Here is a 16439-nt window from a genome sequence, read left to right as displayed (position 1 = left end):
ATTATGATGCTCTCTGGGGATTTATCAACATATCAATATTACCATAACTTTTGGCTAACCTCCTCTTTCACTGACCTGAAAATATTTCATTTCCAACTGTGTTAAAAAGAATGAAATGTGCGGTCCAGCTGCATTCTCACTGTATCAGCATTATATGTCTTTAACAACTGAAAGCCCAGTATACGGGCCCTTCAAATTTAGCAGATTAAACGGTACCAATAAGTGTACCTGAATTTGGTAACTTTAGTAGAATGCTAAACTCTCAAAAAAAAACAAGACACATAATATGCATGTTCCAAATCAAATTATTTTGTGCTAACTGGTCACAGCTCATTGCCTTCCTCCTTCTCCACTTTAAGAATAAACTCATCTAGCTTAAATAAAATGAGAGCTTACTCTTAATTTAAATTCATGAAAGGGCCCCCTCATTCCTTGTTTTCTGACACGTATGTTTGTGCCCATTGTCACGATTGTAATCCCTCCTCTTAAGGGCGCTCCGGCTCTTTCTTATTTTGCTGATTACTTTCACCTGCCCCCAGTCTTGCCCCTCCTTATTTAAGCCCAGCGCTCCCGCTATTCCTGGCTCAGCGCTGGGAGATGGACGCCCGGAAGTCTGCCTACCAGCGGGTCCAGGAGAGACCCGAAGGCATAGGCTTCCTCATGGCGCCCTGACCATCTGAGTCCGGGGCTCGGAGCGCCTGGCCTCGTTACCCTGGTTTTTATCCACTGTTCCTGTTCCGGATCCCGTTCCGGTTTTTAACCTCGTCTTGTTTCGTCTCGGATGGATCACCTGGTTTTGGACCTTGGACTTCGTCCTGGATTCCCCCTTGGACACTTTGGACTTATCTGCCTTGGTCACGGCCCCCGAGCACCAGTTCACTGTCGTCACGCCCCCCGTCTGCCAACCCCTCCTGATCCTCTACTTCTTCTTTTCCTGTTGCCCTTCTCCACTTACTTCCGGATTATACCGTCTGCATAGGGTCTTGAACTACGCTTCACGGGAGCCTGGACCGGCTCTCGTTACACCCATCCGGTCTTTATCCGGTATCAAATATTATATTATTCCTGGTGACCCTACAGACATCCCGAAGCCAATCCCAGCTGAAGCACTGGGTGCAAGGAGAGACTGTGCTCAACACACACAGAAGTGCTAATTAACCCAGCCTGCCTGTCTTTACCAGGTGATGACGTACCCTAAAAGAACCCGGCTCTTTAATCTAACAAAGGTAGCCTTACCTTGGAGCACACTTTTCGTAATGGCTTCAGTGTGGTCGGCCAGCAGGTCTGCTTTTGCAATGGCGGCTAAAGAGAGGTAACTTGACATGTTTCGGCAGAGGTCCCGGCTGCCCCTCTGGAGAAACTTCACGGCGACTGGCACTGCTAGAGCCATCACTGGAGGGCGGTCATAATTCTGCAGGAAACAGATCGAGGAAGAGCCATACTGCAATCTGGGACACTTAATTAATCCGGAAATTTTCAGAAGAAAGCAACAAATTCTTACACCAATCGGAGATGTGTGATAGAAGAAAAAGATTAAAATCAGGTCTTTGAGAGAGGCGGAGCACTTCCAATTGGCGTGCTTTCCTGCTTGCACGGCTGGATTCTGCCCCTCCTAAACACCGCACTGAAACCTGTCATGAAATTGCACTGGACATAACACTGACATCTCCACCCTTTTGGAATTCAGTTTGTAATAAACATCGGTATTAAATACAACTTACTCTCACTGAGTTCTTTATTCTGTTGATTACTTGATCACACTCATGGTATGAAACACTAAATCGTCTTCAGCCTTGTCCATCTTTTAATCTGGAGTCTGCTGATTCAAGCCTTCTAATTCTGCTGAATACCAGGCTCCACACAATACGCAACAGTCTTTTTATGCACATGTACAGCTCCACATCTATGGAACTCCGTCCAGGTCCTTTAACGACTCTGAGAGAGCCCATTTTTAAAATTCCTAACTTTAAGACCTAACATTTCACCGTAAATGTAAATTTCTTTCTTTTTACTACTGCTACGTGAGTTACGCCTGTGTTGCTGTAGTGCTCTTTGAGCTTTTTGAAAACTGCTCATAAATAAAATCATATGATTACAAGATCAATGGACAGGCTGGAAGCACTAAGGGGAGTTTCACAAGTGAATAAGTATATTATATGCATATAATATTGTAACACAACAGGGGCTCAGGTGGGCGCCCTTGCCGCATTAGGTTGGCCCCCCACTGTTGGGGGCTCGAACCCGGGACTCCCGCGTCACTCTGCAGGGACCCAGCCCGGTGATCCAAAGAGAGATCTCTCTACAGCCCAGTAGCTGCAGTCCTGCTATCACAGGGAAGGGCGGTGACGTCACCTGCTCTGGTACGCCAGCTCTTACACAGTGCCTGTCGGCCGTAAGCGTTAGACTATACTTATTATATAGTGAATAAGTATGTCATATCGCAACAAGTGAATTATTGTAGACGTGAAATGTTAATCAAATCAGATTCCTTCAAATAACTTTTTCCAAAGTTTCCAAAATGAGGGGTGTCTCTTTGTGGGGAACAGAAACATCAACTGGTGATGAGCAATCTTCATAGTAACTAGTAATAGTAAAATTTCACACCTCTCTCACCTATCCTGACCTCACACACTCTTTCTGCCCCCTGCTCCCCTCCCTCGCTCCTCCTCTTTCCCAGCTTTTGTTCTCCCGCTACATTACCTCTGCCTACTGTCTTGTCTTTCTCACACCTGAAGAAAAGCTCCACGGCTGAAACGTTGTGTTTTCTTTCTTCTCTTTTCAGCATGGAATAAACCTATTACTTGTTCCTTTGCAGCCTACGCATGCTGATGCAGCTCCCCACCTGAACTACTTAATAGTAACTACACCACTTACAGTTTTCATTCTCAAAGTCTAAGAATGTTTCTTTTCCTTAAGTCTCTATTTTATTGACAGGATGAACAACACAATGCTTAAAAACATGATAAATTATATCAGTTCCTAATGATCTGCACTTTTTAGGCAAGTACAGTATATTCTGACTGGGAAGATCACTGAATAATATAATGCTATCAAAATGATATTTATCTGCTAGATAGATACTTTATGACAAAACGTGAATGAACAAATGACAGAAAGTGAAAATTGAAAGAAAATTAACCTACATAACTAAAGAAACCCAAAATGGTTCTGAACAAATAAATAAGCAAGTACACCAAAGGACATTCAGGAACAACATGGATAAAGCATCAATTCATTTCTCAAATTCAGAAAATGTCCCAATCAAGGATTTAGCGCCCTCAAAGGGCACGCAGGAGAAATCCCAAATTTACTTCTTTCTCAAAATAAAGAAAAAAGTTCTTTTTAAAAAATAAACGAATTCAAGTTGGTTCTGCCTTGACATACAACAAACCTACTGCAAGACAGAACAAAGGAGTTTTAAAACAAATAAGATTGAAAATATTACCTCTATAAACAGTATTTTCCTGATATTTAGTGTTCTAATTGTTTATACAAAAATATTTGTGCAGTTTAATACACTGTACTCAGATTCACGATACTAACATATGCCACTTTGACGTTATGCCCATTTCTTCCATAAGGGGGGGCTGCAGACAAAACTATAAAACAAAGTGCATGTTAAAGGCAGAACATAACCTTGCTAAACCATCATCTTCAAAGTAATAATAAAAAAGTCACTTCAAGTCATTTCATTTCTTAGATCAAAGGCCTCTTAACAAACAGTATGGAAGAACTGAGCCATTTAACTAAACTTTCCAGACAATATCATGTTCTAATTAAGTCAGTTTTCTTGATACCCAGCGTGCTAATGCTCTTCGTCCTCCAGCTAACTTTTTCTACAGGGCAGAAGCACACTTCAGCCAAAAAAAGCGATATGAAGGCTGTGTGTGTGTGCTTAGTGTTTGGTTTTGAGAAAAGAACATGGCAGAAATACTTAAAGGACATAGACCTGGAGTTGAAAATTAAAAGAAAACGATGAAGCTTGTTTTCAGATCTTTTACTGAAAACTGCTGCCCTATAAAGAGAGAAAAATTAAGGTGGTTAGAATCTTCTTGCCCTTTCTATGAAAGGAAAGAAAACACATTGTGATCATATTTAAGCTTCACTCAAAATATGAATTTACTTAATTATCCACGAAACTCGGAGCAGGAGGTACTTTTTATTGCACAAAGGGTTGTGAGAGTCTAGAACTAGTAACCCGGCCATGTTGTTGAAGCTGAAGCTCTGTCTTCATCAAGAAACAGCTGAGTGAGATCTGTGGACCCATTAACTAAAGCAGACCCTGTGAAAGATTAGAATTTTTACGGGCACAGTAGTTTCATTTAAATAGGTTAAAAATAAAAACTAAACTCAGTGGGGCCAGCAGAAAGACAGGGTTTACAGCTTCCCACTTCAGGAATACCTAGAGGCAAAAAAAAGTTCTCTGATCTTATAATATTTCATGCAGGCAAAACAGCCTGAGCAAATGTATTCATGCAGTGGTACTTTAGAGTCTAAACATCAGCAGGGGGTAGATTAATACTTAAAGGTGCAGCATTCCCTACTTTAAGTTAAGTAAAACGAACAAATAAGACAGAGGCTCCTATTCAATCATGCTTTTATGTAGTCTGATAGAAATGTCATCTTCCCTAAACCTGGGTTTTAAAAATAATCCTAGATTCTCCTGCGTTCATTGGCATAATGCATGCTACTTTTCTAAGTGGTCACTACACGTGTGTAAATAGGTAACACTAACAATGCTAATAGTGCTAACAAGCCGTTTAAAAAATAAAGGGTATTAATATACAGTATGATTAAGAACAGTTTTGTGTCAAAATGACACTTATGTGCTGTATGTTCTGAAGACATTCAATACATAAAAATGTATATATTTCTAAAAAAAACATTATTACCATGATATACTATGCTGAAAGGAAAAATAAAGAGACACAATGTTTCCGCATGCTGATGCAGATACCTACTTAAACTTTTTCATGAAATACTATAAACCATAAACCATAAAACCAGTATATTTTTCTCTTCTAGAACGATGTTTAGGATACTGCAGTGAGAATCATTAACACTTGACCTGTAAGTGTTACTGTATTCCTGCTCTCTGCCCAGGAAGCTGATTTAAATCACTCTCTGACCTGCAAGACGCAGCTCATGATGTCAGAGGCTATTTTAGCGTGGGGTGTATCTTCATCCTTCCCCTCTGGTTTCAGGTTGTACTCCAGGCATGATTCCCACAGCGACACCAGAGCTTTTCCGTGCTTCTCTATGGAGTGGGTCTCCCGGATGGCCGTTGTAATTCGAGTGATGCAGATCTCCACCACAGCCTGGTCGTTGTCATTTGTCAGGTAGTCCTGCAACGATGACGTGAAATATGATAAGACCGGTGGTAAATGTAGCCTGGTTGACGCTGTGAGGCAGTCTCACTGCCCCTTAAGACACATCTTGTTTTTGCTTTAAGCCAGTTTACATTAGCACTTCAAAAGAGTTTCCTGTGACTAAATGCCAGATTCACCCTTCAGATTCTAAATGCAGATTGGCTGGTCCTTCACACAGTCCTGAAGCTGCTCATACTGTATATAGTATCACTAATATAATATTGAATGACACATAATACTGAAGCCTTCATTTGCTTGTTAGGATCCTAAAATGATTTAGTAGAATTCAGCCATTATCTAACAAAATGTGATAACCAGGGAGATTTCAAACAATTTATAGATCTAAATTTGTGTCTGCTTGTTTGGGGGCTTCAGTCATTTTCATGTAATGAGAGGATGAAACCACATAGGAGCCTTTGACCTTGAGGAGACCATCAGCTCAGTGCTCCAGCAAACGTTAGAGACAGAAAGCAAGAAGCTCCTGGTTAATGTCCTTCTAGTTATCTGCACATACTGGCACATTGTTTGATTTTGGGTGCATGTACAGTATATGTTTTCTAAAAAGCTGTATTATGAGTAATTTGTTGCTTCTGCACCGCGACACACACAGGTACACTGTCTTTTGAGAAAGAGCATGTCTGTTTCACCTCCAAAATGAAAGAAATATTTATAAACTCTGTAAAACTGTCCTCCATAACATGAATATTTGTTAAACCCTTTGTGCATCATAACATGTAAGACAATTATAGTATATTATATACAGTATAGATTTTATATAGATGTATATGAACCCTTTTAAACCATTTTCTCAAAGGAACAGACCTCTCAGTATCTTTCAGTTTAGATTGTTTCTGAAGGCTTATCCTCACCCACCTATCGAATGGCACAAACCACTTCTGACATGTGTCTGAACTCCTTTGAACTGACTTCAGCTGGCTAAGATTATTTCTGCTCACATGGCCAGTTTCCCACATGGATCCTGATGATTCTCTGGGAAACTACTAAAAAGTAAAGCCTTCCTGCAGATCAAGCTGGCAAACAGCTTCAATGTCAGCTCCATCATGCTTTTGTATAACTGATAAAACAACTTTGGTTCAGCCAGTGAATGATCACTTTTCGAACTATGAAACAGTTCTTAATGAGCAATTCATTCTTGCTGTGTGAAAGTAAAAACCACACAGCATGAATACTTCATACACTGTATCAAAATAGAGAATACACAACAGTATGTGTAAAAACGGCATTTAATACACAAGCCTTTTCTGCAATTGAGACATGGTTATTTTGCAGTGCACTTTATTATTTTGTGATATTAAGTAAAATGGTGTGAAGCTAACAAAGACCTAAAGAAAAAATGCATGTTATTGTAAAGCACATTTCTGGTATTACTTGTGTGAAAACCATAGTCAGATATCAATTAAGCATTTATAACCTAGGAAAGGAGATGTCTCCTCAGTAAAACAGGTAGGTCTTACTCTGTGCCCAGCTTCACTGGAAAACTCTCCTGTCACTGTTGCTGTACAAGAATGTGCACTGAGCAGATAATTAGATAATAACAAAAAGGAGATGTCCCCTCAGTACGCCCAAAAATGTACACAGTAAATTACATGGTACTTACTGGGGAGCAAGATATAGCTTTGATTTCCTCAAGCGCTTCCGACAAGCAGCCTTCAATCTCAGCGTCTTCCAGAGAGAACAGATCTCCAGCCCGAGACAGGTCTCTATGCCCAAGAACAAGACTGAAAAGATGATGCATGACCATTGTTCTCGTGACTCATCAGACACCCCGCATTGACAGTGGCTCCTCATGACATCGTCCATCGGAGTGGACACCAAAGACTCACATCGCCTGGCCAGCTGCGTCCTCCTTAAGATGTTGGGTATATCTCAGAATGTATCACCTCCCCAGCACTGAACCTGAAAAATGAGAAAGGAAGCTAACATTTTAAACTGAAAAGCGTTTTTTTTTCCCCCAAAGATTTTAATACATTAATTACAACCAGAAGTATAGTTCATACATCGCTGTGAGGTTAATTTTATTGCTTATTTATTAAAAGCAGTGAGGTGAAAAATGGTAGGATTTGTTTCAAAAGAGCAACGAGAGCTTTGTGCTTTTTTTAGTTTGCTTTGTCACAGTTACATTAAGCAGCCTGAATTGCTGGCATTTATAAAGGGTTGCATTGAAAAACCAAACAAGTAAAAGAGCCCCAAACTACACAAGTCCCTCGTACAATGACTTCTTTAAAGTGGATTTAAAACTATCAAGGTCTTCATAAAGTGTCAATTTACAATGTTCCATTATAAAGGTAATGTTTTTGCACGGTTTAATGGTACTGTACGTTTTTTTGAATACTTCCCTGACTCATATGAAACAAACTCTCACTTACGTGATTCTAACAATACACTTCTGTCCTGTTTCTCAGTACTGGGTAACTCAAACTCTGTTAATTAGTGATGTTTTAAAATGGTATGATGTTATACGTAATAGATTAAAAACTCCCAGTGGGCAAGGAAAATAGGAAGTGGCCATTGTCATTTTATCAAGAGTGACAGAGGTTCAAAACTTGTGGATTTGCCATTTTATCCTTTGGTGGATACATTCTAATTTAACAGGTAGGTGTTGTAAAAAGTCGGGAAATTCTTCAAAGCACAATCTGTGCAATTAAAGCAATGAACTACAGAACTCAGTCCTGTTGTAGCGCTGTTTCTACAAAACGTCAATCTGATGACAGTCTTCTACAAATGAGCTGCCCTGCCATATTAAGATAAACACCCTTGGCACAGGGGTAGGAAGTGCACAACATACAATGAAGCATAACCTAACAGCAATATTGCAGCTTAACCTTAAGCTAAAAATGCGGAGAAGAGGCTCACACAATGGGCTGATATGAATACTGGAGGGAGTTAGAAAGCTGGATAATGACATCACATTTCCAGGCCACTGCCCAACATGCCAGCGGACATGCCATTTAAATCTGGTGCATGCGGCTGAAAATGTTGACAAATTTAGTGCAACAACAGTCACCTTAATGTGAGAGATGCACACTGAATGGCTCTTCAGTCCAGCCCCATAGGAAGCTTTCATGAAAAGTCCTCTCAGCAGAGTATGTGAGCTGGATATGGAGAATCTGTCCCCTTCCTGTGTGAGTAGGGCAGGCTGATGAAATCTTTGTTCTTTGAAATGCTTGATGCTGTTTTTTTTTCAGCTCTGTTGCATTTGTGGTATGAGCAGAATACCTAAAGTATTCCTAAATAAGTATCCAAATACACACAGTACCCACAAGAAAAAGGGATCTACCAATTTATAATAAACAAAAAAGAAGCTCAAGATAAAACAAGGGCTGTTGAGGATACCTATATAAAATGCAAAAAGAGAACCCCCAGAAAAGCTTTCCATTCACTGATTAGAAGATTTCAGCACAAAGCAGAGTGGGACAAAATCCAACTAAAACAACTAATTAATCTCAGAAATAATCTGGATTGTATTCACTGACTCATTACAGAAAAAAAAAAACACTAAAATGTGGGATTCTGCCAGAAATGAAAATATGGCATATTTCCTGTCGGATTGCATGACCAGCACAGGACTCTCTGAATCACGTCCCACTCTGCCACCCTGTGAGAAACAGCCTGCTGTGCTCTAGCAGGGCTGCTGGGAAGGCCTGTCCCGCCATTTCAAAATATTGGTAATTAAGTTGGCTGCTTTGAGCTTACAGCTGCCCTCATGCTTGCATTTAACGCAATGAGTTACTAAGGGAAAAGGCACTGACACACTGACATGAAATAGTCCTCTCATTCTGCACCAGCAGAGCTGGCGGTAGGTGATGTTTCCTGTTTACTCTTGGGTCACAGGCACCTTTGGCCTTTGTTTCTTGGCTGTCGGATTGGAATGTGGTCTTGTGGGGTCTGTTTAAACCCAGGGCTCTGTTTAAACATGTACTTGTTTTCATCCGGCTTAACCCTACTGTCCATCCCTCATACCTGCAGGTTACCGTCTTTCAAGTGGCCTTTTTCCTAGTCCAGCATTCCACCATCGATACCCCACCCCAGCCTCTTTTGAGTGAAAAAGAAAACAAATGCTGATAGGAATAAGATCCAGAATATGTTATTAATTGGGCAGTGCATAGTAATGCTGTTATTACTGATGAAACTATTGTATTACAAATAAACATCTAGTTACCAGTGATTCTATATTCCTGACAGGATTTTCTCCAAGACCTGTTTGTTACTAATGCCTGCAGTTCACTCTGTGACACCCTCTTAAAAAAATCCACTTTGTTCATCACATATCTTTCAAGACATATCACGATTGTTGAAGATGAAATAGTCAATTTCCTTTCTGAAAGCAGAACCATTCTCCCTAACATCTAAAAGCCTTTACCATTAGTAAGCTGGCTGCTTTTGCTGTGAGTACTGTTTGTATTTTTCTGCTTAAATTAAAAATGAATCTAAATATTTTTCTACCCCCAGTTTCTCCTGCAAATACGGCTTTAATAATTGAAAGCAGTTTGTAGAGACCTCATACTACTCATGGGATGATGTTTTCCAAACCTGACAGTCGAAATGTATTATGGGGAAAGAGCAGATTCTAAATCTTAGAAGATTTGCATTGTTGCCACTTGAACGTTATGGTTAAACTTACACTATTGCTCTCCTCATTTGAGTCAGTTTGAAACGTGATGGACAAATCAATTTAAATGTCTCTGAAAAGCCAGGAAATGTGCACATTAAATGAGGCAGAGGGCACCACAGGAGCAAAGATGCCGTGCAAACAATGCTGGCTAAAGCAGGGCTGGAGACAGGTCACACTGAGATGGATTACCAAAGCACTTGTCAAGCTGTCAAGACACAAGTCTGAGAGGCACAGTCCACATGTATCATTAAAAGTAATGCTTACCACATTCCTGAAACATTCTCTGCCATAGAAACTGCTGGAATTTAAATACAATAGCAAAGTACTGTAAAAAATGATAAACCCTGCTGCAGTGATTATAGGGTATTAAACTATTATGTTATAGCAAGTACAAAAGCATATTTGGGATTTAAGTAAGAACTCTGAGAGAGTAAATACTTTTTTTTTTCAATAGCAACTAAAACGAAAGGGTTTATTTCCAGAGCAGACGTTTCTATATGAAACTCTGGTTACACAACGTACATCATTTTCTTAAAGTAATTATAGAAGTATGATGATACTTATCAAGCTAGAGACACCGCCATCTGAAGAAAACAAAAAAGAAATACAATACAAATATCACATTTTTCATCTGAAAATGTTTTGGTGTTTCTGGGCTCAGTTTCAAGGAAGAAAGAGCACATTTTGCATTGGAGCAAAATACTTTGAAGGCTTTCTTATCAGTTGTTTAAAATTGTGAGGTAAAAACAAAACAGGTGAGAACACTGGCAGATAAAATACAAAGCCCAGGACAGTGGACTGAAGCCCAAAGCAAGACTAAATCAGCGACTGTCACAACACCAAAAAGAGAGTGCAAGGAGCTCTGGGTGTCCTGGGCAGTAAATGACAACAGCTGAGCCAGAGTAGGTGACCTGGGCTGTGGTCAGCAGAGCTGTTTTTCAAAATATAGACAAGAGCAGCTTTGTGCAAAAAAAAATAATCAAAACTACCACCGCCAATAGAACTGCGGCTTATAAAGAATACTTGGAAAAAGAACAATACATTTTCAAAGTGCCAAAAAAAACCATCTGTCGAAACGTTTGATAACAACAGGTCTCTTCAGTCCTTGCTTCAGTTCTCAGGGGGAGCTGTTTCTTGCACGACCAGGCAGTCAGCATAAAGCACTGGTTTCCTGAGCTCTGCAGCAGTAACAGCAAAGCGACAGGTTGAAACGTTCCTGGGAGGTAGGACAATGAGGACCCCCCCCCCAGTTAAAAATGTAACCTGCTAGGGAACGTAGCAAAAACACCATCTTTCAGGTAAATCTATTATTTTCCATAGAATGCTTTTCATAAAGGGTGTTTAATTTCACCTCTGTGTGAATTTAAAATGACATCCTACCATTTATTATTTCAATCCACCTATTTATCCATCAAAATGGCTTCCAGACATGCACAAGCATTGCATATGGAAAGAGTTTTCTAAATTGCATACTACATTAACTCACTCATCATCCGTGAACAGGACATACAAATCAAGAGGAAAAGACAGGAAGGTGGACAATTAAGAGGCAAGGAAAACAAGACTTCTGCTGCAGTAAAGAGAATAAGCCTGTCTGAGCTGTCCAAGAGCATAAATCTGACATCAGCAGCAAAACTGGGCTTGAGATTTTTGTTGTGAATGGGGATGACCAACATGTAATAAATGGGAAAACTATGCAGATGGAATTGGAGCCTGTTAACAGTACGATCCAGCAATCATCAGTGTGTGCTAGACTTATATAGGGAAGAAAGGCAGACCAATGTTTTGGGCATGTGATTGGCCTGAAGAAGCTGGAGCTGGACTGGAAGCTCACGAAAAATCTGTGTCTCCTAGTCTACCCCACCACTTACCATCCAAGAGCTGAGAAACAAGCAGCACCAGGGTTTCAGGATGGCACTGGCTCATTAAAGGGAAGACTGGCTTACTGGGCTAAACCCAGGTTCGATCAGGTACAACCCAGACCTTATGCAATTAGACAGGAGGCTGAAGTAGACTAGGACAGCTAGGAGGAAGCAGAGTGTCTATACAAGGTGAGTAGCAGTACATGAGCAACTCCCATTGTCCCTGTGGCCAAGAAGGATGGAGCAGTTCAGGGTGATTTCAATGTCACCGTTAATCCAATTCTATAAACAATGCGGTATCAACAGCCAGGGTTCGAACTCATGGTTGCTGCAGGTACAGCCTTTGGGCAGCGAGCCATGAACCAATTCTCACAGGGGTCCTAGGCACTCAGTGCTACTCAGAGGCCAACAATGTCAGTGGTCCCAGGGAGGAGATTTGAACAGCAGTTTTTCCTTCCAGGAAGTCAGTCTCCTTCAATTCGAGCTCTGAGATTGCTCCTTGAGGTCCACAGTAGGAAAATATGCCTCATCGTGCTTCAGCCCAATACTGTACTGGCCCTGGACTCTTGCCTCTATTGCCAAAGAAGAAGGAAATGTTGACGAGCAAGTGGACTGTTCTGCAGTTACTAAGATCATCAAGTTGAGAACTCGCAGCAAGTTGCGGGGTGCTTCTGTGTACTCCTCCTTCACCTGATAAAACAGGATGCTGTGTTTCAATCAGAAAGGAGATATATTGCAGAAACCAACACAAATAATATATCGCAATGTACTGCAGAGGGTGGTGAAGTCAGCGCAGCTCATTAGCGGCTGTGAGCTACCAAACATCCAGGATACCTACTCAGATAGATGTCTCAAGAAGTCCAGGTCCATTCACAAGGACCCCAGTAATCCCAGTCACAATCTGTTTTCTCTCCTACCGTCCGGTAAACAGTATCGAAGCATTCAGTCCAAGACTAACAGATTACGGAACAGCTTCTACCCCCAGGCAGTAAGACTGCTAAATAGCCAAGCTGCAGCTCCTTCAGCAAATCACCCGTAATGGCTACATGGACATACAGTTTTCATTGTATTCATCATACTGCACTACTTGGACATAATGTACAGTATTGCATACACCCTGGACACATCGCAGCTCTATTTATATTGAGCTCTGTCTGAGTTTATCTTATTCAATTTCTATTGCACTATTATGTATTATTATGTGACCTTATTTTATAACCTTAATTTTGTGATTTTACCCCCCCAGTGAGCTCACAGAAAAGACATTGCCAGCAACTACTGCTGCACACTGTATTGTTGTGCATTTGATAAATAAACTTTGATTGATTGATTGATTGATTGAAATAATACACATAATACCAGTAGCTGTTATGGAGAAGTATTATCCACAGTGCACTTGCAATCTACCACAGAAGAGATAGAATCTGTGAGCTGGACTGAGTTTCTGTATAGATGTTTAATGTAAAAAAAAAAAAAAAATCTCAAACAAAATAAGTATTTTTTGAAGAAGGAAATGTTACTTATTCGAACTAGAGCTTCTTATTATCTGATCCTCTATGTGCTACTAACAGACTGCGTTCATTACATGAATGGGACCTGCTGAACCCCTGGGTCTTTATGAGACAGGTGGCTAACCGCACTCCTGTTCAGGGTTTATATGTGATTGTGTCTTAACGAATAAGCACAGAACATTTCTGAGACTGCCCTCTGTAAAACAGCAGACTGAAACAACTGCTCTAAACTGTTAGCTGGGCAGGAAAATACTGCAGCCTAAATCTACACTTCTTAGCCTTTGCTAGTATATTGTACATACAGTAAATGGTTCTCCAACAGAGTTAGAACTGTTACAAGGACACTGCTTGTAACAGTTGCAATCCTTAATTAAATCAAAACCTAAGAGATAATTTTATATGTTATGACTTACATTACAAATGAAATAAGATTTTCGGATACTAGGATCAGGTAGAAATGAAAGCATATTTTAACCATTTTAAGCAGATTTTAACATATTTGGTGACTGAAACACACGACTGAAAGTGCATGATGTTGTTCATGGTAAGTGCAGTTTTTGCTTCCCCACATTCCAAAGGCAATTAACATAGCCCACCACGCAGCTTATATTGTACCTCCCTGCATGCCCCTGGAGAACCTCTGGGTTACTCAACTCCTCCAGCCTCAGCTGTGATATTCCATGCTTCCTGAGTCTCCGAACGTTTACACACCTCCTACCTGTACATGGACAGTGCTGTGAAAACACATGGAATAAAGCACCGCAGCCATGAACTAGTTACTGTTCATCGCAGCGCTCTGGCTCAAAAATCTGTGGTATGTAAGCTTTAAAAAAACGTCAGCCAAGGCAGCAAGTTTAAGGCAGAATCAGGTGACCAGGCAGGACCACAATCTAGCAGCCTAAAACCTGAATGAACCTCTGTGAAGCCTGTAACAAAAACATTTAAAAGGCTTAGTCATGTGTAGCACTAGGTTAATATGAAGACTCCCTGTTCTTTAGGCCTCTCCTCACTTCATGAATGAGGACTGAGATGAGGAAAACAGTGGCCTTTTGTGTCACTCATAAGCTATCGGTTCCCTGCTAGCCTGAACTTCTCATTTGCAATTTTAAGTGCATTTCATGATATGCAGCAGAAGGGCATAATCCGCATTAAGACAAAAGCAGAGTTTCTAATGCGGATGATTACAGATCCACTTATCTAAAATTTCTTCATTTAACCACCTTAATATATTTAAACATTTATATAGCATAAGTGTACAGTATGTACAGAAGGAAACAAATCTTAAAAGTGGCTAACATTTGAGAGTTCTCTTTTGTGAATACCATTTAATAACATCACATTATTGTGGTCATGTTGTAAACATTTATATTTCTACTGTAAAAGAGTGCCTGCAAACAAATACTAATAAAACAATTGTTATATTCTGTTGTGTGTGAACAAACATTTAAATTGTGAGTTCAGGCAGGTCTGGTTCCTGAAAACTAAACAGCAAAAATTAACCAAGTGTGTCCTAATATTTCCTAAGTTTTACTCATACCTAAACTGTATAAAAATAGGTAACTGATTATAACATGCACTATTATTATAAAATAGTTATTACTGAATAGGTCAAACCTATTGTTGTTGGGTATGGAGACAAACCATGTACGCATAAATCTCATCAATATTAATGAAGCAACACTGTTCTGCAGTGTAAGACTGGAAACTGTAGAATTTCAATCACAATTTTTGCTTAATGCAAACTTTTTTGACTACATAAAATACAAATTGCTCATTTGTAGATCCTAAAATTTAACAAATATTCCAGTGAAGATTTTTTTTTACATTCAAAACATCAGGCAAGGATTTTTAAGACTGCATATTACTGATAATTGTAGAACAGCCTTATACTCTTCCCACAAGCCTTTCACTGTGCTCTCTCGTGGGTCCTTACAGTGAGGAAACATTTCTGTACTTCATTTCAGATGAACAAATCTGTTAAACACCATGCCACCAAGCATCTTGGGAAGGATTACTTATTCCCATTAACAAATGCCCTAATTGAAGAAACATTGTGTTTCTGTCCAACTTCTTTTTTTTGCCCTCAAAATAGCATTATATCTGAATATTGGCGATGGTTCAGACACTTATCTACATGTGCTCATTAAAGAAAATCAGCTGAGGATGTGGAAATTAAACTGAAATCACAAACAGAACATGATTAGAAATGTTAAAAAAACTTTTTTTCAAAATAACCATCCAAGTTACTGCAAATACAAAATTTCCCCAAGCTTGTTTATTATCACCAGGCTACTTATTATATATAACTATGTCTCAGATAATGTGGCAAATACCTTTTATAAAACGCTTGCGTACTAAAATACAATGTTGCAAAATAAACACATTTACTCTCAGTCAGTGCATGTGCAAACCATGATCATAAAAGGCAGACTTACATTCTAAATGCGAAAATCCAAAAGAAGATGATGCATTAATATCTCTTAAAAGAAATGCTGAAATTCCAGTGGGTTCTTAGAGATCCTCTTCCACACAGCCCCATAGAGACCGTAATTACAGAGCGATCGCTATGGTGTTCCTAAGGTTTCCATGTGCCTGACAATCAATGGGACTTCTTCTCAATAAATCTTTTGATAGGCCCAGCGTCTGAACCAGACGGCATTTTTATTCAGGGCTGCTTTGAAACTAAGGCAGTAACACTGCATCTTTGTGCTGAGAGAGGCAGTGAAAGAGACAAGTATTACAATGTAAGGAACCCTAAGGGGGATACATTTCTGCTAGCGTCTCAGCCCCTACCAGAGCCCTTGCGTGTTAGCATTAAAAAATAGAAATATTTCTGTTCTTCTCAAAGGGAGGTCACACAAACTCTTTTTTTACACCATCATATTCTTGCCAGGTTTCCAGCATTGTTTCTGGAGTCTGTGTAATCTCTCTCACTGAACCCAAATAGCTGAAGTATGGAGTAGATTAGGGAAGCTCTCTATTTATAAGTAACAGAGAGGGTTTTATCTACCGACACATGAGTGACAGTACGAAACGAAGTCGCAAGACAGGAGGGTTGAGGTGT

At 40.0% G+C, this 16439-nt stretch overlaps 1 protein-coding gene across 8 annotated transcripts in view; it reads right to left on the bottom strand.

The window, feature by feature from the left end:
- Positions 1-16439, bottom strand: part of veph1 (ventricular zone expressed PH domain-containing 1) — a 64151-nt gene that overhangs the window by 45522 nt on the left and 2190 nt on the right. For 4 of the 8 annotated variants that reach the window (XM_088618774.1, XM_088618787.1, XM_088618784.1 and 1 more), the window contains exons 1-4: positions 15811-16151; positions 6988-7286; positions 5130-5345; positions 1237-1411 (exon numbers count right to left, since the gene is read on the bottom strand). In XM_088618774.1, the coding sequence (XP_088474900.1) occupies positions 1237-1411; positions 5130-5345; positions 6988-7131 (535 nt within the window). In that variant the 5' untranslated portion in view covers positions 7132-7286; positions 15811-16151. Of the gene's footprint in view, positions 1-1236; positions 1412-5129; positions 5346-6987; positions 7287-15810; positions 16153-16439 lie in introns of those variants that run through there. The other 4 variants (XM_088618749.1, XM_088618740.1, XM_088618757.1 and 1 more) reach the window with 3 other exon arrangements.

Source organism: Lepisosteus platostomus, chromosome 2 (assembly GCF_059453375.1).
Source record: "Lepisosteus platostomus isolate fLepPlt1 chromosome 2, fLepPlt1.hap1, whole genome shotgun sequence".
Taxonomy (NCBI): Eukaryota; Metazoa; Chordata; class Actinopteri; order Semionotiformes; family Lepisosteidae; genus Lepisosteus; species Lepisosteus platostomus.
Note: the sequence above shows the minus strand (reverse complement) of the source record. Positions and strands in the feature narration are given on the sequence as shown.